The sequence below is a fragment of the Numenius arquata genome, chromosome 10, assembly GCF_964106895.1.
Source record: "Numenius arquata chromosome 10, bNumArq3.hap1.1, whole genome shotgun sequence".
In the NCBI taxonomy this organism is placed as follows: domain Eukaryota; kingdom Metazoa; phylum Chordata; class Aves; order Charadriiformes; family Scolopacidae; genus Numenius; species Numenius arquata.
The window spans coordinates 1,368,704-1,394,035 of record NC_133585.1 but is presented as its reverse complement, the minus strand read 5'-3'; the positions used below and the strand labels follow the sequence as shown (position 1 = coordinate 1,394,035).

At 44.0% G+C, this 25,332-nt stretch overlaps 1 protein-coding gene across 1 annotated transcript; it reads right to left on the bottom strand.

Annotated features, from left to right (window-relative positions):
- Nucleotides 1-306: 306 nt before the first annotated feature.
- On the bottom strand, nucleotides 307-20,051 carry HTR7 (5-hydroxytryptamine receptor 7). The gene is made up of 2 exons (XM_074155019.1): nucleotides 19,522-20,051; nucleotides 307-1,057 (listed from the first exon to the last, which is right to left on the bottom strand). Exons 1-2 carry the CDS (start codon nucleotides 20,049-20,051, stop codon nucleotides 307-309), a joined length of 1,281 nt encoding a protein of 426 aa, XP_074011120.1.
- Between the last annotated feature and the right edge of the window lie 5,281 nt (nucleotides 20,052-25,332).

Sequence of the window (25,332 nt, the reverse complement as noted above, 5' to 3'; positions counted from 1 at the left end):
AGAAATGGATTAGGCCAACTGTGCTCTTTCCTCACCAGCAACTCAAACACCCTGCACCCCCTTTTATCCTCTCCCTTCCCGGTATTCCTCTTACATCCACCTTCTGGAGATGGTCACCTTGTTTCTCCAGGCTCCCTGGGGCTGGTGGGCTGTATGGGAATTAACCTTGCTACTTTCCAGTTTCTTGGTGACTGCACTAACAGTGCTCAAGAAGCCTGGTTCTTCCCATAACTCTTCTTTCAAATCTGTGGGGAAAAAGCCAACGCGCTAAAAGAATAAATTATTGTATTAAAGGATTGAGTGACCTTACAGAACAAATTCTGGCTTTTCTGCAAGCTTCAGAGCCTCATGCATCCCTGCAGCTGAGAGTTTCCGGTTGATGTTCCTGTATCGGCACTGCAGGAGGTTGCGATAAGTTGTCCTTAGGTCTCGGTTGAAGAAGGCGTATATAAAAGGGTTGATGAGAGAGTTTGCATAGCCCAACCATAGGAATGTTCTCTCAACCCAGAGCGGAATACAGCTGCACGCTGTCCCGCAGATGAAGGGCCGGGCGGTGGAGAGGAGGAAGAAGGGCAGCCAGCAGACAGTGAAAGCCCCAACAATAATCCCAAGGGTAGTGGCAGCTTTCTGTTCTCTTTTAAAGATGGAAATGTTCTTCTTGTCGTGCTTTAGGAGCCGTGAAAAATTAGTACATTCTTCAGCTTCTTTGTGCAGTTTTATGACTCCGTTCATAGAAATCCCTTCCATTTCTTCTGGCCGGGGAAAACCAGCAAACTTGTGTTTAGCAGCACTCCTCTTGGCGGCTTTGTAAATCTGGTAGTACATGAAGAGCATCACCGACATTGGGATGTAAAACGCAACCGCCGTGGAGTAAATGGTGTAGCCAAAGTCTTGGCTGATCAAACAAACCTTTTCATCGTTCACGTTTTGGGCCCAACCGAAGAGCGGGGGGAGGGTGATAGAGGCAGATAAAAGCCACACGCAGAGGATCATTTTGGCCATACACTTCCCATTCTGCCTCACGGGGTACGTGAGAGGCCTCGTTATTCCCAGGTACCTAGAACGATAGCGCAGAGTTACTGTATAGTGCAGTCGTTAGTTGGTTCAATCCTCTCTCAGCATGTATTTCAAACCTGTAAAGTCACGTGTCTTTCACTTGAATATTTATAGCACTGATATTCCGTATACAAAGTCTTTTATTCTAGACGGAAGTCTCCCATCAGCCACAAAGGACTGGGAATTTAATGAATTTGTGCAACCTTCACACAGATAATGTTTTTTTTGTTGTTGTTACTAAGGAAATTCTGAAACCTAAATTTGGCTAATGTAGGAAATCTTGGATTGCAGATGAACACTCACTCCACAAAACCTACCACTTTTTGTATTGAGCACATGGTTAAGTTAAAACAAGCACACATTCATCTTCCTCTTCATCCTCACATATTCAACAGATGTGAAGGTGCCCCCCAATAAACTGAGAGGATGAGTTGTCTTTCTTACCTCCGTGTTTCAGACAGGAATAACAAAGGGAAAACTTATGCCAAGAGCAGATTATTTCAATACTACAATAATTCTTTTTATCATAATTTAATTAGAAAGAAACTACTTTTACTCAACATTCAAATTTCTACTGAACAAACTAACAATCTATCACAGTATCAGTTCAACGAGACCTGGGGAAAAAACATAGTTTTACCAGGAACTAAGTATAAAGTGGTAAATTGTAAACAGACAAGAAAAATGTTTATAATGTGTCAAGTCTTTATAGGGAAAAAAAATGAAGTACATTGACAACTTCTACATTTCCTAAGCTGTGACAGCTGAGACCATGTATTTTTGTTCTAAATAAAAAAAAAAAATCACTAATGCCCTACATAGTTGGACAGAAATACCAAGTTTGTGTTTATTCTCAACTACAAAAGATTCTTATTTCCTCTCTAACTATGGGAAGTTTGTCTTCCATGGAATTGGATGCTTTTTTTACACCTAACATTTTTGCTTTGAAATCTGGTTTCTGCTCAACAGGAACCTACCTATGAGTTACAGTTAACTTCTCAAATTGTTCTTTTTTTCCTCCCCCCCAAAAGAAAGAATTTTGAGAAAAATCAGTGTGACTCACTTTGCTACTCGTAAAAGGAATGGTTTCAAACTGGGTGTCAGAACAACATTTTGGTTTCAAGAGGTACCAGCCTTTAGTTACCCAGTGAAGGTTTCAGAGGGTTACAAACAAGAAATATAGTAATGCGATTAAAAATATTTTTTTGAAGCCTTTTTTCCTCTCTATTCACCTAGCAAATCAAACATGAGTGTTTGCCTGGCTCTGCAGAACGCTGCATTGTTGATTTTACTGCAATGCAGTAAATTACGGGCAGCGCTGCTGCTTTACACAGGAACCCAGGTAGGCTACGGTTTCGGAAGGATAAAGCAGCATCCTTTCGTGGGCTGCTCTGAGGGGTAACAACCATCTCTCTCTTAACAACATCATTGATTTTATATCAAGTGTTACGTGATGGACAGGAGTGGTTTGTTGTGCCCTGTTCTCGACACAAGCACAAGTACATCCCAGCCGGAATTGTGCCGATGAAGCTGTGCCTGGTGGGGCCAGCAGCTGAGAACAGAAATTAAAATTGGCTGGGATTAGAGCAGTGTGAGACATGGACCATACTATTAAAAAATTCTGTTTCTTGTGCACCTCACCATCAGCATATAGAATATATGCTTCACCCACTCTGGCAGCTGTGGGAATGCTGTAGAGTCTGCAGAGATTTTGGGTTTTCCTGGCTAAAACCGTGCTCCCAAGGAGCGGAGGGTTTTCCGAGGGGCTCCAAGATATAGAAGAGCGGGATTAACGTGGTAAACTTCCGGAGTTTCACTACCCAAGGGACACATTATTCTGCTCTAGGCAATGTAACTGCAGCCAAAGGTGAGTTATAGCTGCAGCCCTCCTGGGATGAGAGTGGCACACCCTCAGAATCTGTCTGGGAAGTGCATGATTTAGCTACAAAAGAGTTAAATACGTCTTTTGTGCAGAAAGCTTACCTGTCACTTACAATGTGCTGTTCCAAAAAAATCTTTTAAAAGTTAGTCCGTGTTCCTGAAGGGTGTATTTTTCTAGCTATTACCCAATTGGTCATTAAAAATAACATGATTATGAGGTGAGTCTTATTATGCAGCTAAAAAAGTTAAACTGGATTTCTGTAAAAAACGGATCTGTGGGCTGCACGCTCTGAATACCGACTGCTGCCTTCTCATGCATCGGAACATAACAAAAAGAACCCATGAAAGCAGAAGTATACTGAAAAGAATTAAAATTCATTAGTTTTGCCCTGGTACTGCTTTTTTGGAAGCTATCTGAGCTTCAAAAATGCTATTTGAAATTAAAATACATTAATTAACATAAAAATACACCAGCATCCTCTCTGCCATATCCATTTTGCTAAATGTAGTATGATAGGGGAAAAAAGTCAGCAAGTACAAATGAAGGGACTTTATCTTTTTATCTCTCTATATGAAAACCATTACCCTTGAAAACTTACTTGCAACTTCAAAATAATGTAAATAACCACTGTTGTCTAATACAACAGAGTGTCCAAGACTTAATAGATTCACAAACCTCAAAAGTATTGTCTCAAGCTCAGTGCAGAAATATGCTTTGTAATGCTCAATCTTTAATTAGTACCTTCCAAAAAAAAAAAAAAGGCTAAAGGTAGATCAGCTGAACTTTACATGTTTTTGGAGTATGTTACACCTTGTGGCTGTACTGCTGGGAAAGAATGAAGGTAAATTCCCTAAAAAGCCCATTTCATGTGTCTCAGCTACCCCCTGTAAGAACGAAGCGTCTCAGACTTGTTACTCTGAGAGTTGTTCCTTTTATGTGCCACAAGTGTTCGTTTTGATGTTGGTGGGGCAAGAAGCCGTGCCTCAGCTCTCACTTGTAAAAGAAGGGCAACGCTATTTCCTACCCTTCCTTCTCGGAGGTTCTTGCCTACATGGTTGTGCCGGACAGGACCTCTATCCATATCGCATCCAGCATACTCCAGTCCTGCTGCCATTCCAAGAGGAAAGTGGAGAAAAATGAGTAGGGAGAACCTGGCACCAGTATCTAGAGGATACAACAACAAAAAAAGATGATGGCAACTTTTTTGGTACCACGTCACTGAAATCTGGAAAACAGCCCCTTGCTCGAAGAGCTCAAAGAGCAGACAGCACAGACCAAAGAGAAGGCAAGCGGCGAGGGACAAAGTAAACTTCTAAAACAAATGTGTGCAAACATGAGAGCACATCTCCATTCTGGGTTGGTTTCTTATGAAAACCTTCATAAGAAAGTTTTTTCTTCTTTAGTGTCTCCTCTTCCCCACCGGAGGATCAGCCGGCTCTGTGCCGCAGTCACATTCCGGTATGAGGGAGGAAAAATTATTCCTCACCATCCTCTTTCTGGAGCTCTGTTCAAACGTGGGTGGGGGGTAAAGAGCTCTGTCCTTCGGGGGGGACCATCGTCAGCTATTGTGACCCACCACCTTCTGCCACATTCACCCACAAAACACCAACAATGGAAAAGGTAAATGAATAAGTCCTTTTTTCTTCCCCTTAATAAAAACCTGGCTCCCTGTGATCCACTATTCTTTCCCAGTACCTCTAAATTGTCACCATTTGATGACAGGCAATTGTTATAGACAATTTAATGTAAAACCATTACAGCTGTATAGGACTGCTCCTGAGATCATTCCATTTGTGGGGTTTTTTTTCATTGTGGCTTTTTTGGTGCTGATGCATTACAACAACCACACAGAATTTTTTTTTATCCTACAGGGCTGAAAGTCTCCTTTGTCACTGGAACTTGAGCACAGGCATTTCTTATTGCAGTGTGCTCAATACATTAAACATTACAGCAAGGGTTGAGATGCAAGGTATATGGAGAGCAGAATGGAACACGGCGTAGGGCACAGGCACCCGCAGACCCTGCTGTCTGCTTCTGGCACATCATTTTACCTTTCTGGGACTCTCCCTATTCACGTGGTCACCTACTTATCATCCACCAGAAGAACTTTTCAGGAAGACCTGTCTCATCAGCTTCATGTGAATAACTCCCCATTTGTAGCTGAATCAATTAGTCATTCTATAGGTGTAGAAGAAGATGCCAGTTCTTCCTCCAAGAAGACAACAAGCGGCAGTGCCAGGCATGGTACCATTTCAGGTTAACCAGGCATTTTTATTTTTTCTTTATGGCATGAACCTGATTTTTTTCAGCAGTAGGAAAGTCCACTTCCTTTTCTGTTGTTTGTTCCTGAGAAAGCTATCCATATCTGTCATATTTAAGCGGTAGAAATGGTGAATTGTTCCCAGCTGTACTGGACATTTTGACATGGCTCTAGTCCTCCTACCTTTTGAAATATCCAGAAAGCAAACTGAGAATTAACAACTACTTCAACAATAGAAAGCAAATAGTAATAGGATGGCCCAGTTTGGGATCCTGTGTTCAAAATCTTTATTACATCTGCTCTATGGCTAAAAGAGAAATAAAAAAGTAGAAGGACTTGCTTCTCGCTGTGAGCAAAGTCGCAGAGTGATAGAAAACCTAATGGCTAAAAGCATTAGAACTGTTTTGAAGCCTCTTGCCCCACTCAGTGATAAACTGAATGCCCCATGGCATCAGGATCACTTATACCATGTTTGAAATGCACACGTGTAATTCCTTCGCTTCTGGTCCCCGCGTACTTTACAGGCAGATAGCCGTTTGAATTAGTCCACATTTGTTCCTCTGAATCCACTGACCTGATCTAACAGACAATCATTCCAAAAACAGATTAGCATCTTTCCCCGTCTGACTTTGCTTTCATGAAGCAGATTGGATTGCTATGGAACAGAGCTGGAAACACCCTACTGGAAACGATACAGATGTGTATTATAGCTGTTTCTACCAGGAATCTTGATATATTGTTCTGTTACCATTTACCATCTCACTAGGAGTTGCCCTCAACCTGAGGTTCTTTCAGTTCTTCCTATTTTTGTATTTTAAGAAAGTCATAAAACTGTCTCATTTCAAAGACACAAAAACGCTTACTTCTTTGCTTTTGTGCTCTTTTTCTAGTACAGCCGCTTTCCAGCTTCAATACCCATCTCCTTGTATCAGCTTCTGTGCCAACCCACAGCGATAGAATCCTGCCTAATGATTCACCTGCAAAAATAACTTGTTCTGAAGAACGATGCTCATCTACTGATCGTCCTTTGGCAGCTATGATTCTCTCGTGAGCTTTCCTAATTTCCCTGATAAATTCAGTGCAACGTTAAGAGACGCTTCACAAGAACAGGAGCACGATGCCATTCCTAAAAGCTACCCAGCACTCAGAAATATTCTCCTAGTACAGTGATCAATCTAGATTATTTTTTTCTTATACTTTGATATGTTAAACGGTACATGAAATGTAAATATAACCAGTTGAAACAATGAACAAATCTATTATTTCTCTTGAGGCTATGTCAAACCACCAACAGAAATGGTTCTTTTCAAAGATACTGTGTTTACACTAAAGCGGGGATGCTCTGTCCCACAGAACATAGAATAATGATTTTTAAATAGAATAATGCTTTTAAATAGAGTAAGGTATACAAACTGGTCAGGGAAATACTATTCCCATCACATATTTAAGTAACTGAGATAGAAGTAAAGGGATAGAAACATAAAAAGACTTAGGTGCTGAGACAATGAGCATTACAGTGCCCGACTATGGTATTATAATGGCAGAAGCAACCCTGTTAATAATGGTACGACAGAATTAATCCCTGCCCTTCTGCAGTGCAGGTTGGCCTCACCATCACACCAGGGTAACCGCCGGTTTATCCTCTGGGAAGAGGAGGGTGTTTCAGAGGCAGTAAAATACTTTTTCTCCTTCCCAGAAGTGAACAAAGTTACTGATTTCATTGCATCCATGACAGCTTCCAGAACATGAATTAGATCCCTTTAAAACCTAAACATTAAATATTGTGCAATGTTCCAGCGAGACAGCAGAACTAACGACATCAAGCCATTACCAATCAAACCATTCTTCTCCACTGGAGAAAAAAACTTTCTTCAACTAGTTTTGTGCTCCATCTAGTTACACATTGCATCTTTTTTATGTTGTGAATTAGTAAATAGTTATAAAAAGTCTTAGCAGAGCGGCCAGCTTCCATATCTTAATTGTATTTGCTAGAAACGGTTAAAGCTCTACTTCATCCTTCTCGGTCGATGTTGAACGCAGTTGAGAAAGATCTTAAATACGTGTTTAGGTATCTATTGCTTTAGATACTTATGCTTCACCTTTCATACAATGTCAACATTATTCTTATTATTCAAATGGTGATACTTTAATTTTGAGACTTGGAAGAATAAGAATGAAATATTTGTTTTGTTTTCAGCAATGCTAACACTTTCCATTATTCTTCTTCTTGCTGTCAATTAAATGTATTTCCTTAAATGCTCTTGGCAAAAGGAAGACATTTGTTCCCACTGTTAGAGCGGGTACATATTAAACACAGTACTATACATTTATTGTACATAGTAAATGTTCTGACTTGATTTTTCTTTTTCTCAGAAATCATTGTAGGGGTTTATCTTTGATGGAACTCAAGAAGCGTAGGCTTTCCTAGCAGTGGGGGAGGACTAAGTCAATCAAATTTAAATATCTATTCATTCTAAAGGGATGTAATTTGCATAGTAGAAGATTATGTTCTCCTCTCTTACATTTCTTTCAGTTTCTCTGTGCTTTCATGGACTTTCTTCCTCTTGTGTTGCATAACTTTACAGCTTCATATTTGCCTTATTTATTTTAGCTCATTTTTCATTGTTTTATTTCACTCATTCTATTTTTACTTCACTTTCTTACCCTGCCTTATTTCTATTTCTCTCTTAGCTCTGCATTTTTCCCTCTTCATTTTTGACTGCTGATGTAAGACATCCATCCCATGGAAGGGGGGGTGGTGTATCCTGCTCATTCCAAGAAATACATAATAATTCCATTGCCAGAAAGAGAGGTGCAATGTGTTTCCATTCAACTTCTATTATCTTAGTTGTAGTTTCTGAAGCCACATTCCTCTTTCCTTTAGGCACATTTCTTTTACCTGTCTCACCCTTTGCCTTTCATTTTCCCTCTGCACCTCTGTCAAAGCACTTGTCACCAGTCACTGCCTTGCGCTTCGTTTCCTGAGGGAACAGCTCACGAGCCTTTGGTTTTCCGCTGCAAATAACGGACTGTTGGAAGAGAAGGTCCTAACACAGAGCCGCTGATGTTTATCTTGCAACACTGCCTGAATGTTAGATAGTATATATTTCCTAGCCAATATTTTGCAGCTACCCAAATAAATATTTTATATTACAGACTAAACACTTACTAACTCTCTTTCAAGAAAACAGTACATGTATATTCTCCTTTCTTGTATCTTCACCAATGACGTAAAGGTAGGAGACATAAGAAGGGAAATGGATTTCAGTCATTCTTTCTTCACCAGAACCTCGATGCATTTGAACACTAGAAAGGCTTTGGCAAAGAAATCTTTAGAATGAAGTTGCTCGCTCTAATGGCAGGCTTCCTGTTTTAAAACTTTCTCAAAATGTCTGAACTTTGTGGGTTTCATCACCGCTGGTTTCCTGTATCTAAGTGTGGTTTGCTTGCGGAGTGCAATGGGACTAATTATACGCAGAGCTGAAAAGCGCTTCTCACCTCACTTCTTGATAGATAATCTGTAATGCTTCAAAAGCTCTCCAGATCTGGGCAAGTCACACATAGGAAGGACCCATTTTTCATTACAGTGTTCAACCCTGTGCAGTGTTGAGGGAAAAACATCAGAGTTGGGTGTCACGGGGACAACCCAAGCTGGCCAGCTGATGGGCAGGGGCACACCGCATGGTTGAGATTTGCCAACAGAAAAAGGTTTATTTGCTGCTTCGCCCTTGATGTGGGGGGAGAGCAACTTTAAGCAAAGATATGGTTTCTTGAGGCACCAGCTGAAACGAAATCCCTACTCTGTTATACAGAGGCAGTTTCTGAGCAAAAGAAAGCAAAGGAGTGGAAAAGAACACTTTGTGCAGATCAGGAACTGGAAAAGATACCAAATCCTCCTTTCAGGTTTCCCTCTTGTCCCTCACACCCGTTGTCAAAGCCAATGAAGATTGCAGGGTTTTTTCCAGAGGCTCTTCTAACATATAATTTCTTCCCCTCCCCTTACTGCCTTCAGATAGGGTTTTACTTCTCAAACTCACAACTTATTAACAGAGCTGAGATCTCTCGCCCTCCCATCTCCTGTCGGGTGTTGTCCTATGGCAAGGACGAGCCCTCGGGGTTCCAAGCCAAGCCCGGTGGCTTCAGCCAGACCAGAGGAGATGTGCCAAGAGACAACTACAAGACAAGCCTCAGCCTTGGGACCATCCTGCTCTGTGCAAGCATTCAAGTAGGCTGTAATAAAAACCGCAGTGTGTTTTCTCTCAGTTGCATACTCTGCCAGACACCAGCACAAACATGCCTTAGGTGAGCCATGAGGCAGCCTGGTAGCCCACAGGACCTATGTCTGTACTTTGGCCAATGGACCAGTCTACCATCTTGCCCTCCCCTGAGTGTGCGGGGACATTCACACACACCCACCCAAGGACACCTTTGTGTCTGGTGGCAAGGTGGGTCCCAGCCAGCACCTTTGTAGGTGCTACAAACAAGTTGAAACCAAAGCAAACTCTAGGAGGACCTTCAGAGTGTGTCCTGAAGTGCCTGCAGACGCACACAGGAGGGCTCCTGGAGAGCTTCTCAGGATGAGTGGTGGAGGTCCAGACTGGGGATAGGATGGACTCCAGGACAGTAGATGGTTCTCAGGAGGTGGAGATTGCCAAAACAGTACAGGGATGTCCAGTTCAACAACACAAAACCCCAGAACTTCCAAGTCCCCGTGCCCAGCTGAGCACTCCGGCTGTTCCCTGGCACCACACTGGCAGAAGATCAGCCCTCCTGTGCCCCTTGCTTTTCCCAGGAGAAAGCCTAAACACATGGGGAGACCCTGACCACTGGGTCCTCACAAGCCAAGGTTGGTGCTTTAGTTGCATAACCGTTTTTTTAGCATGACTTTGAGGTAAGCTAACAGGTACCTTCAACTAAAACGTGTGGGGGCTTGATTTCAGAGCTACGAAAAACTGTCTTTTTAAAAAAGAAAACCCTTGTCAGACTCCATAAAGTAGATATGGCTAAGGTGATTTTCTCCAACTTCACTACATGAGTCACGCCTGGATTGACACTAAACATCAGCTTAAAAGGAATTATTTTGAAAGTTATAATGGCGTTTCAAAATGAAAGCTTCCTACAACTTTAACCAGAAAATCATGACTGACGTCTCTAGTACAATTAAATGAAGCATTTCAGAAACTTCCACAGTATAAGCGATGAATGAAATGAAAAATCACAGCCCATTGAACTGATAATACCACTATATTAAAAAAAAGTATCTTCAGGGAATAGCTATTTAAATGTGCTGATATTTATGTCCCCTCTCTTCCTTCCTTGAATACAAACAATTTAAACATAGTATCTCCAGACAAAGCACTTAAGGAACAACCCCTTTTAGAATATTTCTTCCCTCGTCCCCCTTCTTTCTCTTCCTCTTTCTGAAAAGAGGGAAAAAATCCCAGGAGGACCCAGTCCAAACTCTCCTCTTTGCTTCTCCAGGACAGTAATTTTGCGAGAGCCCTAACGAACACCTCTGCACTGATTATGGGTGACTCTCGATACAGAACTAATGTACTTGGGTGTTTGGGGCTTTGTCCATAGCTGTACCGGCCTGAAAGGTGGACCTGAATTTGTCAAAAACCACACAAAGCTTTTGCTATGTTCCATTGGGTCGGGTATGTAAAAACTGTAAATGTCTACCGTGGTAGCATCAGCTTTGTGTGGATAAAGACTGAAATACCTCAGGTTTATTGCTGCGCCTACAGCTTCCAGTAACACCAGTTCCCATTGCTGGGCCCACAACTTCAAACGTGCATTTGACTTCAGGAGCAGAACCTTGGCGTCGGTGTGGGCTGAATCATCCCAGCCAGCCCACGGGCACCCCGGGGAGCTCACTCCAACCCCAGCTCACTGTTTGGGATATTCAATAAGATGCTCCCTGCGTTTCAACACTTGGGCAGCAGCGCAGAAGCTTCGTGTTAAGTAAACAGGCTTTGGAAACGTTCAGCTCCTTCTCCTGTTGTTTAATTCACGGGCAAACAGCCCGCGACGCTGTTTTCATTTCAGTTATTTTTGAAAAAAACGAAGCTCATGTTCCGCTAATGACCAAACTGCTTTAACAAAAATAGCTTTTTAATATGGGACAATATACTCTGGAGAGGCCCCAGTCACTATTGTTGCTAAAACTGCTTGTGCTAAGAAGTGGGTCTCTGAACACCGCCTCTTAGGGTAAAAGGGAAACTGCAGTACAGAACAATGCAAAAATCAAGTCTTTAGAGCCAAAGCTGTATTATTTTTAGCACCAACACATCTTATTAGACTATTAAAGAAAAGCTTTGCATCTTGTCAGCAGATGTTCTGGGCCGCAGGTATAAATATTTCCAAGCAATCTGTGGCCAGACAACACCCTCTGACTTTGTTCAGGGATTTAATATTTCAACTATTTGTTAAATGTTGACTTCTACAGCAAATAAACAAAATTTAAGAGCCCACATAGAGATCTGCTTACAGAAAATGATTCTGGCAAATGGTACTGTGTATGTGAAATATGACAATCACAACATGTTTTCCTGGTTTGTATTCAGGATGACAGCTATGTTGCAAATTCTGCAGTAAGTTTAGATAATAGCATATCCTTGTGTTATCTGTGCTCGTGCTTTCCATTTCCATCTTCTAATTTCTCTGCCTATTGCCAGTTTCTAAATACCTGTTACCAGAGTAAATCTTCTAGACCTTCTCGCTCTCTACAACTCCCTGAAAGGAGGGTGTAGCCAGGGGGGGTCGGTCTCTTCTCCCAAGTCACAGGCGATGGGACAAGAGGAAACAGCCTCAAGTTGTGCCAGGGGAGGTTTAGGATGGATATAGGGAAAAATTTTTACACCAAAAGGGTTGCCAAACCTTGGAACAGGCTGCCCAGGGCAATGGTGGAGTCACCATCCCTGAAGGGATTTAAAAGATGGGTAGATGTAGCGCAGAGGGACATGGGTTAGTGGCAGCACGGGGTCAACGATTGGGCTTGATGATCTTAAAGATCTCTTCTAACCCAAACGACTCTATGATTCTATTCTTTACTTTGATTCCAAAATCCCTACATTTTCTCGTATAGAACATCCCTCTAACTAGTAAACAGGCACTTCTGACAACAAACTTGGTTTTTTGCAGTTACCTTTTGTGCCCCTCTCTGGAGATCTGGAAACCATATGTTGAAATACATTGTCCCTGGTCTCTAACACATCTCTCGTGAAAAGCGAACCATTTATAAAGAAAGCTCTCTATCTGTGGCTCAATTTAACTTGCAGCAGCAGTAGGCCATATTTCTGGCTGCAGGTACTTGTATCACTGATGAGAAATGATGATTCCTGTGCCAGCAAGGTTACTGATGGGTGTTCTTTGGTGGGAGTGGAGGTGGCACAGCTGCATGGGAGGACACTGGGAGGAGACCTCATGGTGTGTTCGCCCAGATGTCCACTAAAAAGCTCTCCCTGAAAAACTGGAGAGTTTTCAACTCAAAAAAGTCCGATTTTATTTAAAAAAAAACCTAATAATTTGATCTGTTTAAGTACAGAAAACCCATCGCACGGTGAGTTAGAAGGAGAATGTTTGTACTCGGTTCCCCCACGAAAACAGTGCCCTTGCAGGCAAAAGCCTTTGCTTCCAGCTCTGATTTTACCCAACCCAGTGAAAGTCTGAGATACAAAAAACTCTTGCCCGGTCTCCCTTGGTCCTGAACAGTTTGTCCACACACGCCCTCCCCCCCCCCTCCCCGGGTTAATACGTGGCAAGCTGCTAATTGCTCCCCAACCTGCTACACCCTGCAGGACAAAACGGCTCCCAGCATGAGAAAAGTGTTACCTTTCATAGGGCTCTACCTCTGCTCCCCACAATCTCCTTAAAGGAACATAAAACCGGTTAATAAAAATGGATAACCAACTTTCCCTGTGGTTATATTTTTAACTTGCGTTTCCACTAGCTAAAAGCTTGGCTTCAAGTTTCTGACAGTACCAAAAAAACACCCATTTCCTTGCTATATCTCAGGAAAAAACTTTGCTGCCAGCTTTTTCATCAAGACACAATGTACCTCCAAGAATAGACTTCACCCTGACTTCTCCTTACTTTAAAAAAAAGTTATTTTTGTAATGTTCCTCCTTGTTTTTGTGTTTTGGGTTGGTTTTTCTTTAAACAATCCTGGCTATTTTGCAGTGAAATAGCTGTCTATGGTGATGTTAACCCCCCTCAAAGGTCTCTTGTGCTGGCTCATGATTTGATAGCAGGACAAAGACAGAAAATATATTCAGTACTGACTTGCTTTCCCTGCACATCTCAATTCTGCATGTTATTAGAACAGCTGGCACTGCCAGAAATTTCATTCTTGTCTGTACATTTCCCAAAAAAACCCCTTGTTTACTGTTTGAGGTGAATCATTACCTGATTTGCATACATGCTAATATGTACAGAACCACCCATATGCATCAGATAATCTAGATGTTCTATATAAAGCCTCCTGAGTAAACAGCAAGGTGCAAGAAGAAAACGAAAGCTGCTGCACTCTAATTTTGTTATGTTAGTACAAACGGAATAGAAACAAAATTTCCCTCTGACATATGTAATTACCAGAGTCTTTTGGAAAGCAAAACTTAACCTTTGCAGTATTTAATTGCACCTGCAGATTAAATGGGATGTTCTGTTTCAAAAGTTGCCACAAATGTTTCTGATAAAATGTTTCAAACTCAACAGCACTACTAAAAATAATACTGGATTTCTTTTAAAGAAATAAGGTACTGTCCTTATATAGGTTACAGGGATTTTTATAAATAAGTCTCAGAGAAAATTATTGCAGAAAAGTCAAAGAACATTCCTTGCTTAATTTCTGTTCCTCTGTGAGAGGCTGGAAGAGCATGTTGCCAGTGACTTAGTGATCTTGCTTCAAACACGGTACAACGACTGCAAGTGCTTTGATGTCTCATTCTATGATACTCATTCAGTTCAAGAAAAACACTCTAGGAAAATATAGTTTGATACCAGTGTACACAGGTTACCCTACAACATCACACCAGTGTGATACGTATTTGCATTTTTGTGATTTATATTAGGAGATATTTCCGAAAGCTCCCTCCAGAAACTAACAGGAGTGTTTCTAGAATTGTATTTTTCCTGTGAATCTTGAAGCAAATCCAGCCTGACTTATGGAAACTATTTTTGTGACCTTGACAGAAAAAAAATCGCTTTTTAAACGTCTCCAGAATGCTCTGCTTGGCAAGAATGTGAATTAATGTTCCCTTACCTCTGACTATTGGGCTCCTTTGAAATGTCTGGATGAACCCCCAAGAATTAGACACCTCAAAATCACTTCTGAAAACTCATCCAGTGTTAAACCCTGGCAGGAGCAAACAGAAGATAGTTTCAAATGTGGGGGGAAAATGCAACATCCAATTTCAAGAAAAGGCATTCTCGTAAACGTTGTGTAATTGCAAACCTCCTGGGACGGATGGAACTATAAATCCCCATTCATGTTTACCCTGGAACACAGGGCTCTAGGGTGCCGTTGGGCTTAGGGAATCCCTGACAGGGGTTTTGGGTCACATTATCAGTTTGGGATGGAGGCAGAATTTAGACACTCGGATTCTACTGAAAGTGCAAAAGTCTTTATTTAAATTTAGTCCCAAGTTCTTCCTGTGGGGCACTTGGAGGCCTCCTTAGTTCCCAGGCACACACCAAGGACACTGGAAAGGGGTGAGCTTTTAGGGACTGACATATTCTAAGGTGAAGCATAAATATTCCTCGTTACTTGGAGTATGGCAAAAGATACCACGTGAGGAGGGAGAGAAAGCATTCTTGCCCAGGATCAACAGAAAGGCCCACTTTGATACCATTTGCGTACAAATTCTAAACCCTCATCATTTTAATGGAAGTCTGGAACGCTTGTGAACTGCTGGCTAGGTTACAGACTGGGAAAGTTCCCCAAAAAGTGTTTCATTACTGGTGTGGGGAAAGCAATTCAATTCGTCAACTCTATCTGAGTAGTTACCTTACTTTGTCACCTTCTAAGCCAAAGAGCTATTTTTAAATTGAATTAAAAATTGCTACTTATGCAGTTATCCTGTGGATACCCTCCAAAACAGGATTTCTGTAGCTATCTTGGGTCAGAAGAACATGATGAATCAGCATGCAAACACCACCAGTTTAAATTCAATTAATTCCCTTTATACATTCACCCACTAAGATGTGGTTTGAATCCGTCTCTCATGATTTCCTCCCAATGTTCACTCACTCTAAAAGTGAGTCTAAATGCTGTAAAGTTTATTTAATTCAAAACCAGAAAAGTGGAGCCTCAAGAGAAAAAAAACCAAAACGCACTAATAAGAATTACTTAAAGGAGGCTACTATTCACTGAGGCACAATTATCCTCCCAAAGTCTCTGTAATTCTGACCTTTCTCCAGAGCTACCCCTCATATCGCAGAGGGTGAATATAGCAAAGAAAATATTGATTCTCTTGGTATCACGCTGTCTTGCCCATTTAATCCTTAGGAAATTGGAAAAGGGGGAAATACTCTTGTCTCTCCATCACATCTGGTTTAGTTCCGACAGACCTGCCTGTAAGCAGAGAGCAGACCTTAAATAAGACAGAGATACCTCAAAAAAAATATGCTCATATCAGGTCACCCTGATAAGGACCTGCAGGGGTTTCCACCTTGTGAAATAAAAGGAAATATATGATCTGAAGACAAGCATAATAGTCCAAATCCTGGCACTGTTACGGACGTTATCTCATGATCTCCAAAAATTAGTTCTTTGAAAAGGTCATTTTATTATCCATAGACTGGCTGCTTCCTTGTGTGCCCTGGACAAAGTTAAGAGATTGCCCACAAGAGCACACTAACATCTACTTTGCAGTCTCAATGTTTGTACAACTTAGAGTAGAAGCAACTTTAAAAGTACGAGCGGCACTTGACATGTCTGACCAGGAAAAAAAGACAGGTTTTTTTTTCACCAGAATGAAACCAGCCCGTTTGTAGACTCCATCCTAATCTGCATCTTTCAGAGCCTTCCATCTGATAAATCCAGCTGAAAAGCGTGTCTGCCACTCGGGGCTGTGCAGCGAAACCTCTGTGTGCACTAGGCCTGCCAGCTGCTGCCATGCCAGGGCTCCCACCGCCACGAGCTGAGCAGCACATAACTGTGCAAGGGAAACAAATCAAAAAGCCTCTTCAATTTACTCATTTTATCCTGTTTGGAAGGGCCTCAAAGCCTCTTTTTTTATCAGCTATATTTCTCTAGTAAAAGATACTACCTCTCCTTACAAACCTTTGTCTGGAACAAAGTTTGGAACAAACTCCTTTTTTTTTTTTAAATTTTAATTCAATAGTAACATTCTTTCAGCTATTTACCTTCAGCTGATTATCATATCTGCTTCAGGAAGAAACTAGATGTTTAACAATGAAAATTTTAAAATATCCAAGTTATTTGCTGCCTCTGCACTGCCTGCGACAGCCTCGTCTTCCCCTTTGGGAGAGACTTTACCGGATCACAACAAAAGCTTCCTAAACCGTCCTGAAGGGCCAGGTGGCAGTGCAATTCATAATTATTCTTCAAAACTGTTCCTTTTTGCCTGATCTTAACCCTTCTGCCGAAAGAAATGTCTCCTGTGTGACCCCAGGACATTCAATTGTGCTACCAGGTCTATGTGTATCTGAATGGCAGTGAGGAGAGTGGCCGAGTTGGAGGACAGTGAATTTCATTCACTCCTTCCCCGCTTCGGGATTTCCTGGATCATCTTGTATTGGTATTCTTTGCACTGAGATAATTCGGGATGTATCACAGGAGATCGTCTCCTCCCAGACAATATAAAACATGCAAGTGTTTCCATCAAACCCATGGGAAAATGACCCTTGGGAGCATGGTCTGACCCTCTAACGCACAATCCACACCGGGATTTGGAAGCTCCTGTGCCGCATACAGTACTTCACCCGGAGGTAGTCTTTTTTTCAGAGATAAATCTCCCTCACTGATCATTCAAGGCTTTCCTGACTACGTAAGTGTGAAAACTGATGGCAAGACAGAAAGACTAAAATCAATGCTACACTGGCAACATTTCGTCATTCACATTTCATTTTCATTATTTCTCCCTGGTTTGCACGTTTTGTATACATTCGCTACCCAAAGGTTAGTTAACGTCCCGAGTCAGTCTCTGGCCTGACTGAGCAGTGTTACCACAGTGTAAGATTATTTATTTTTAAATAGGATTACAAATCATGGAGATTTTTTGGTTCTTTATTTTCAAGGGGTAGAGACATTTTGCTAATGAATTGCTGACTTGTCTCCCTTTATTTATGCTAATCGCCTGTCTTCACTATATAATGGATTTGGGTGACAGAGGTTAGAGAAACGTTATTCACAGAATTTTGATTTTAAGCAGGGAGTAGACAACAGCATAATGAATTATGAAGAGATCGTGTTCAATAAACATTCAGGGGTAGAAGCAGGAGCGCAAAGGAAAGAGGGGAATCATTCTGGTTTAAAGCAGCACTTGTTAATGAAAATCAGTCATTTGTAATGGGTTATATTCTGTTCTAAACACAGAGCTATATCGCTTGTTGGTATTTTGGGAGGAGCGGGGAATGGAAAGGAGACAGCAAGAGACACAATCGTCACCGTGACCAGTTCAGTCAAAGCCCCTGTTCAGCATCCAGCAGTGACCTCAATCGTTAAGGTAAGAAATGAAAAAGAGTAAAACCAAATTACTCCAGTGGTCCAGAGTGTGAATCAGTCACACGTCCTTACTTGGGTAAGAAAGGTTAATTGTGTTAACCTGTCATCAAACCATTATTGGAAGTGGAGGGGGAGAGCTCAGGGACGGACATCAAGAACAATCAAAGAATGGAAATACTTTATGTGGAGAGAGTGAAAAACTGAAATCACCTGGCTTAAAAACTGGAAGGATAGAAAAGCAGGGAGTAACACTGGGAAGGTGGATAAGCCTATTCACATTTTCTTACAATACTGGAATTAAGTTAAAAGACAGTAAATTTCAAGGCAACAACAACAAAAACAAAAAAAACCAAACAACAACAACAACAACAAAACCAAACAAAAAAACCCCAAACAAACAAAAAAAAAAAGGAAACCCCACCCTTTGCTACTCAGTCCAAGTCTGCAGGTGGATCTCACTGCTACAAGGTATGTGCCGCCATCGGAGCAGGGGCTCCTCATACCGAAACTACAGTTTTGAAATTAATATAAACCATGATGCTCCTTGGCATGAAACAACCTCCGGTTACTGGGAAATGAAAGATTGATTCTTTGCAGAAACCCCATGCAGAGTTCTTCCCAAAAACTTTCTGAAGTAGACAGTTGGATATTGAGCTCGATAGACTAATTCTACAGCCTAGTCAGGAAGTTCTTCGATTTCTGCTAATTGTGTTGAGGTGTAATGAAAACAGTCTCCCTCTAGTCGGTAAAACTCTTGGCATAGGATTCAGGCTGTGGAAGAGGGAAGTTACAGGCTGCAACTTACTTCAGAATGGGACCTGCATGGAATAAAGGGATCTGTTAGCCTTCCTCTGCAGAGGAGAGCGCAGACATGGGCAAATGTGAGACCTTAGGTATGGCCTTAACATCAGAAATGAATGCCTAAGAGCCTCTTCTGCAGTCTGTACACCCCTCCTTATTGCTCCAGTGCCTGTATCTTTTGGAAGAAGCTTAACGTCAATAAGTACAGCTTGGGTTTTAAGACGGCAGAAGAAATTTTTTAAAAAGCAAATATTTGAAAGCAATTTTTCCTTCAAACAAAATGTTATTTGTCAAAAACGGCTGTATTAGTTGAAATGGAGCTATTCTGGGATTGTCCTAGAATAATGATAAAGCCCTAATGAGCTATAATTCCTGCGCCTTCTCTGATCTGCTAAAACTCCTCTGAACTCAGTGAGGTTATGCTGTCACCAGCTTCGGAGGAATCGGCTCAAATCTAGCGGTGGTATAAAGCACTTTAGAGACATATGCTGCAAATTTTCAAGCGGCTGCAAATGTCCCGCTGTTATTTGTACAGAGCCACAGCAAACACAGACAGTTCCGCTCCAGTTTCCTTCTGTCAGTTTGTCACGACAGCGGGGAAGTTATCCCGAGGGATAACCGGGGACAGCGGGAGGCAGCAGGGATGCTGCGGGCATTGCTCTCGCCCCCTTCCGTGCCCCCCCCCTCCCCTCCCCGAGCTCCTACAGCTCATTTCCAAGGGAGGCGGGGGAGGCAGAGGAGACCCGCTGCCGGCAGGTCGCCGGTGGCCACCGGCCGTCCCCGGTCCCCGCGGAGGGGAGGGCAGGGTGGGCGGCCTGTCGCCGGGTGTCTCACCTGTCGATACTTATCACGCAGAGAGTCATGATGGAGGCCGTGCAGCACATGACGTCCATGGCGATGAAGACGTTGCAGAAGAGGCGCCCGAAGATCCACTCGCCGCCGATGAGGTCGGTCACGCTGACGAAGGGCATGACGGCCAGGGCCACCGAGAGGTCGGCCAGGGCCAGCGAGACGATGAGATAGTTGGAGGGCTGCCGCAGCTTCTTCACGAAGCAGACGGAGATGACCACCAGGCAGTTGCCGGCGACGGTCAGCAGGGTGATGAGGGAGAGGACGGCCCCGATGACAACTTTCTCCACGTTGCCGTAGCTGAGGATCTGCTCCCCGCACTGGGAGTCGTTGGCGGGGAGGGGGCTCGCCGTGGGCAGCGCCGACGGGGAGGGCGACGGGCCGAGCTTGGCCAGGCTGCGGGGGGGCCAGGAGCCGGCGATCATCCTACCGCCGCCGCTCAGCGCCCGCGGGTCCTCCAGGACCAGGGGCCGGAGGTTACCGTAGAGGTGGCTGCCGTTGAGGGCGAGGACCATGTTGGCGTGAGCTGTCCATGAAGCCCCCTCCGCCCGTTCGCCGCCGCCGCTGCCCGCGGAGCTCGGCCGCCGCTCGGGCTCCTCCTCGCCCGCCCGCCCCCTCGCAGCCGGCGGAGCGGCCCGCTTGGAGGGGCGGGGGGGGGGGGAACCCAGCCCTCAACTTCGCCAACGCTCTCCCGCGGCGCTCTCCGGGTGGCCGGGGGTTGGGCGGGGCGACATCGCCCCCAGCCCGCGGGGAGGAAGCCGGGGGGAGGCTGTAGCGGCCGCTCCGCGCCCACCGCCCGCTCCCACCCGCGGCCGCTCTGCTCCGACGGCGGCGGGGGACGGGGGGGGAGCCGCTCCGCCCCCCCGCCCCCTCCCACCCCCCCCCTTGAGCGGCAGGTTTGGAGGGGGGGGGGGGGCGCCCCTTGGCCACAGCCCGACTGCGGCCGCCGGCTTCGCCGCCGCGGGGGCCGCTTGGGAACCGCCCCCTATAGCTATATCTATAGCTGTATATAGGTGGGACCCGAGAACGGGTGGCGGCGCCCGGAGCAGAGGCGGCCGCCGGCTGAGCGGCTGGGGTCGGTGAGCGGCTCCCGGAGCGGCCGGGGTCGGTGAGCGGCTCCCGGAGCGGCCCCTGGTCGCCACCGGCGGGCACGGACCTGCCGATGCCCCCGCCGTGGGAAGGGGCGGGCGGGGAGGTGCGGGTCCGGCAGGACCCCGGCCGCTCCCCAACAAGGTGGTCATCTCGGAAGCACTTCTTTGTGTCGTTTAAGCTTACGGATTCTCAGCATTAAGATTTCTCCCTTCCTACTAAATCATCGTAAATCCCACCGCTGTATTTCCAGTTTTATTAATATTTATATAGCGTTATTTCCAATTTGTTCACCATTCCATCTGGAACCCTTTCGGTAAAGTTAAAACCACCACTACCACCGCCAGCAAAACCCCATTGCTTTGAAGTACCTGCTTTTCCTGCAGAGATTCCTTGAACTCTTGGATACTGGCCCATTTCTGGGACTCACTAGCTTCCTCCGTTCTTTAAGTCATATTCTTGCCTCCAAGCGGGGTGAAAACTAACTGTTTGAGTTGTCCGTTGCCCATGGGACGCCAGCAGAAGATTACACCTCTTTCCCTTCCACTCCCACAACTCGATTTGACTAAGATAATAAAATAGGCAAACTTCACATGGTGAGGATGGGATCTATTTGGGCAGCTCTTTGACCGTTATCAAGCTGAAAGCCTTTTCCTATTCAGTCCCATATTTCCCTGCACTTTGTTATTTCTTCACGGTGTCCGCTCGCAAGAAAATCTTTCCCTGTTTTACCACCACGTTCATGAGCCTTGAGCTTGAGGTGACTGACCCCTCCAGGGCAATAAAGCAAGTCCTTGGTCCCTCCTCCCTGCGAGGCAAATATTAGGCTGAAAAAGATCGTTAGAAATGGCAAGGGTACATGAAAAGAAGTTGAAGCATTGGGGCAAAACGCGGAGAAAGGAGAGTATTTCTTCATTGTGTGAATGTATTTTTTTAAAAATAGCGTCTGATGTACAGCTAAGCAGGTAGGGTAAATTTTGTTCCAAATAGATTCATATCATACAAGCTGATAACATTGTACAGTTTAATACGCTCTGTAAAAGCAATTTTTCAGCTGCTTAAAATGTCACTAAGGCAGAGCAAATTATAATCTGGTGCTTCCTGCGAATGTGTTGACACAGTTCATTAAATCAGTCATTCTTCTTGACAGCTTTTCCATACATTTCTGGAACTTGACTCAGTGCACTCAGTGCATTATATGCAGAACTATTTGCCTCTTACCCATTCCAAACTGAAAGCAGGATTTTAGCCTCATCTTTTGTTCTGTACCTTCAATTCCCACACAGTTCATTAGAAGTTAATCAGCTGATTTCTTTCCTTCTCAAAGGTCAGATGTTACCACTCCTTGTATTTACTCTCATAATCTTATATTCGAAGAGATGAACCAATTTAACTCAATTTATCTACCTTTATAGAAAGGGGGTAACACACTATTGCAGAGAAAACCTGAAACAAGATGAAGCAGCTGATAACTCTCTCAAATCTTTTCCCTGAAAGCTTTTCACTGTGATCACACAGAGAAGAACATTCCAGTTTCCAGGGCTGGGCTGAACCTGGTGAGTTGCCACTTGTGCTCCCCCAAGGTACTGCTTTTTCACCCGCCATTCAGCTTCAATAAATATCATCAGCTCGGTTTTCTGGCTGAGCTTAGTAACATCCTGTTCTTTGAGTAATTTGGGCTCTCTGTGTATAGAAGCCTCTTCACGTTTCTGCATACTCTGTGCTAAGGCCCTTGTCCTTCATTCTTCGTGTGCTTATTGAAGTTAAATTATTTTGTTCACATCTGATAATCTACTTTATTTGCAAATCTGTCTGCTGCAACTTTTTTTTCTTTCCTTTTGTTTTCATCTTCTTTTCTTGGAAACCAACGTTAAGTCTGGTGAGGACCTGCTGTTGGGAACAATAAATAAAATATAGGTATATGTTTCTTCTGCCTTGGGGAAATGCGTTGTTAAAAGGTTTAGAATATTTTATCAGAGACTGGTTAGAATTCCATGGACAGATATTACTGAAACCTTGATTTTCATTCCCAACATGTACTGTTTAGCAAATCACACTCTTGTCCAACTTCTAGCAAAGATGTTGCAGCTGCGGTTTTCTTTTCTGTCTTTTCTTGTCTTTGTGAAAATAAATCATCACCCACTCAGTGGCAGTAGAACAGAGAGGTAACCGTTCTCATCTTCGGCATTTCTTATCATTGTCGAAGTAAATACTTGCATCTGTGCAGCTTTAATGTGAATTGACGTCTTCCCTTTTTGGAACCAGCAAATACTAACAGCAGCAAGCTGTTACCTGAAAAGAAAACAAACAAACAAAGCGAAATTTATAATAAAAATTCTGTATCGCTTAGAAAAACAGAGCTCCCATCCCTGAAAATTCAGTCTGCACCTTTACAAAGGAGGTTACCGAGGTTATCATGATAGAAGTGACGGTGATATTGATGTTACTGAGTTGCTGAGACAGCACCAAGTATTATCTTAGCTCCCTAAAAGTGCTAAACGCGGAACTGAAGGACACAAATCAGTTGGTACCATTGGCTGCCTATTGAAAACAGATTAGAAGACTTGCTAGGGTTTCTGCATAAAAAATTACTGAAAGAACTGCCCTGAGGTCCAAGTGTATTGAGAAAGAAAAGACCTGGCTCCACGAGGAGGACCTCAGGACACCAATGAAATAAAGCGCATTAGAAGCTTGTGGCTTAGCAGTCAGGACCACAAAGATGTTTTAAGTACCTCACTGGGGCTCACCTAAAAAAAAGTAGTAAGACCTGAGTAATTAATGTAGGAAATAAGGTGATACATTGGTCTGAGCACATGGTTCATGATACCTGATGCTGAAAGTGCTTCGTACTCAGATTCATACACCATCACAGCAAATAGGGCTCTGCAGATCTTCTGCACAAGGATCTGTTTACATGTTCTCCATTGTAAATGCCTCCAGGAAAGGTTTGTTTTGCTTGTATATTGCCAGACACAAAGGCAATGTGATGTCCCTGAATGCTGCTGCAGTAGGGCCATTCAAAAGTAATTGATACATGTTCTTCTTACATTCATTAAGACAAATCAAATCAAGTTACATCATACACCCGGTCAAAGAAAACCTGAAATAATACCTCAAGCTCTTCCATTTCCGCACACTTAAAGAAAAGCCTGAGAACACCATTCAGGCTGTATGTTGCTCGTTCCAACAACTGGCAGAGGAGCAGGACTGGCTGATCTAACAGGCAAACACCGTATGGACGCAGACAGGCCCAAACAGAGCTCCTTTACTGAAATATCTCAGAACAAAATGCTGCCATAGATGTGGCAAGAACAAAGACACCTTACTAGCTGGGTTTTTTTCCCCTTTCAGAGAGATATGTCTTTTTCCTGCCACAGAGATGTGACAAGCTGCACCCAGGACAGACCCCATAATTAGAGATGTACCAGGAGCTGGCAGCATCCATGCCTTGGCCTTGGTTAGAAATATTTTTGCCTCGTTAAGAATTCAGAGTTCCACATACCCCACAGGCTTCCCTTCGTGAATATTTAGCCCAGCATGAAGAAGGAGAACGCTGAGGACCCCTGCCCGGCCGAGGCCCTGGAGTTACCCCTGCAGTGGGACGGGAACTGCAGACCAGCCGTCTTCAGCAGCTGCTGTAAGTCCCCTAATAAAAAAACCCAAACCATAATGGTAATTACCACCTGTATTTTGCATATCCTGTGCTATTTATCAGTGGTAGAACAACATTTGTGCTTTTTGTGACGGTGCTACATAGTGAATATCTATTTGATTACGGGTCTATTACAATTCCTCAGTCCTTTAGCGCGTTAGAGGCCATCTCTTGACATGGCAGCTTGGGGCTTCACTGGTGTTTGTTTTTTTTTTTAGCTAACATAGGAAAGAGAAGACCTTTCAATAACTAGAAAGTGTTTAATTTATTTATTTATTGGTGGTGTTCAGCTGGAGCTCGAGTTTGGCAATACTTGCGCCGAGCGAGGTTACTGCTCCCCCTGCTGGTGCCGGGCAGGGCTGGCAGGGAGCGGCTCCCGGGCCGGCTCCGCTGCGGCTGGGCAGGGAGGCACAGGCCGTGCGTGTGGGCTGCCCCGCTCCCGGAGCCGTGTCTCCCTCACACACGTCGGTGCTCCCCCACTGCCAGGTCTGACCTCCACCAGAGCCAGGTCAGATCTCCCTCACAGCCAGGTTCAACCTCCACCAGAGCCAGGTCTGACCTCCATCAGAGCCAGGTTTAACCTCCGTCAGACCCATGTCAGTGCTCCCTCACAGCCAGGTCTGACCTCCACCAGAGCCAGGTCAGACCTCCCTCACAGCCAGGTTCAACCTCCACCAGAGCCAGGTTTAACCTCCACCAGAGCCAGGTTTAACCTCCACCAGAGCCATGTCAGTGCTCCCTCACAGCCAGGTCTGACCTCCACCAGAGCCAGGTTTTACCTTCATCATAGCCGTGTCTGGGCTCCCTCACAGACAGGTCTGACCTCCATCAGATCCAGGTCTGATCTCCCTCAGAGCCGGGTTTGATCTCCCTCACAGCCAGGTCTGATCTCCCTCACAGGGAGGTCTGATCTCTCTCACAGCCAGGTTTAACCTCCATCAGAGCCAGGTGTGGTCTCCCTCATAGTCAGGTTCAACCTCCATCAGAGCCAGGTGTGGTCTCCCTCATAGTCAGGTTCAACCTCCATCAGAGCCAGGTGTGGTCTCCCTCATAGT

Excerpts from the sequence above, each read along its gene's own strand:
- HTR7 (XM_074155019.1), bottom strand. The coding sequence starts at position 20,051 with ATGGTCCTCGCCCTCAACGGCAGCCACCTCTACGGTAACCTCCGGCCC. Across the intron at positions 1,058-19,521 it reads TGCGTGATAAGTATCGACAG|GTACCTGGGAATAACGAGGC; the intron begins GTGAGACACCCG and ends CTATCGTTCTAG.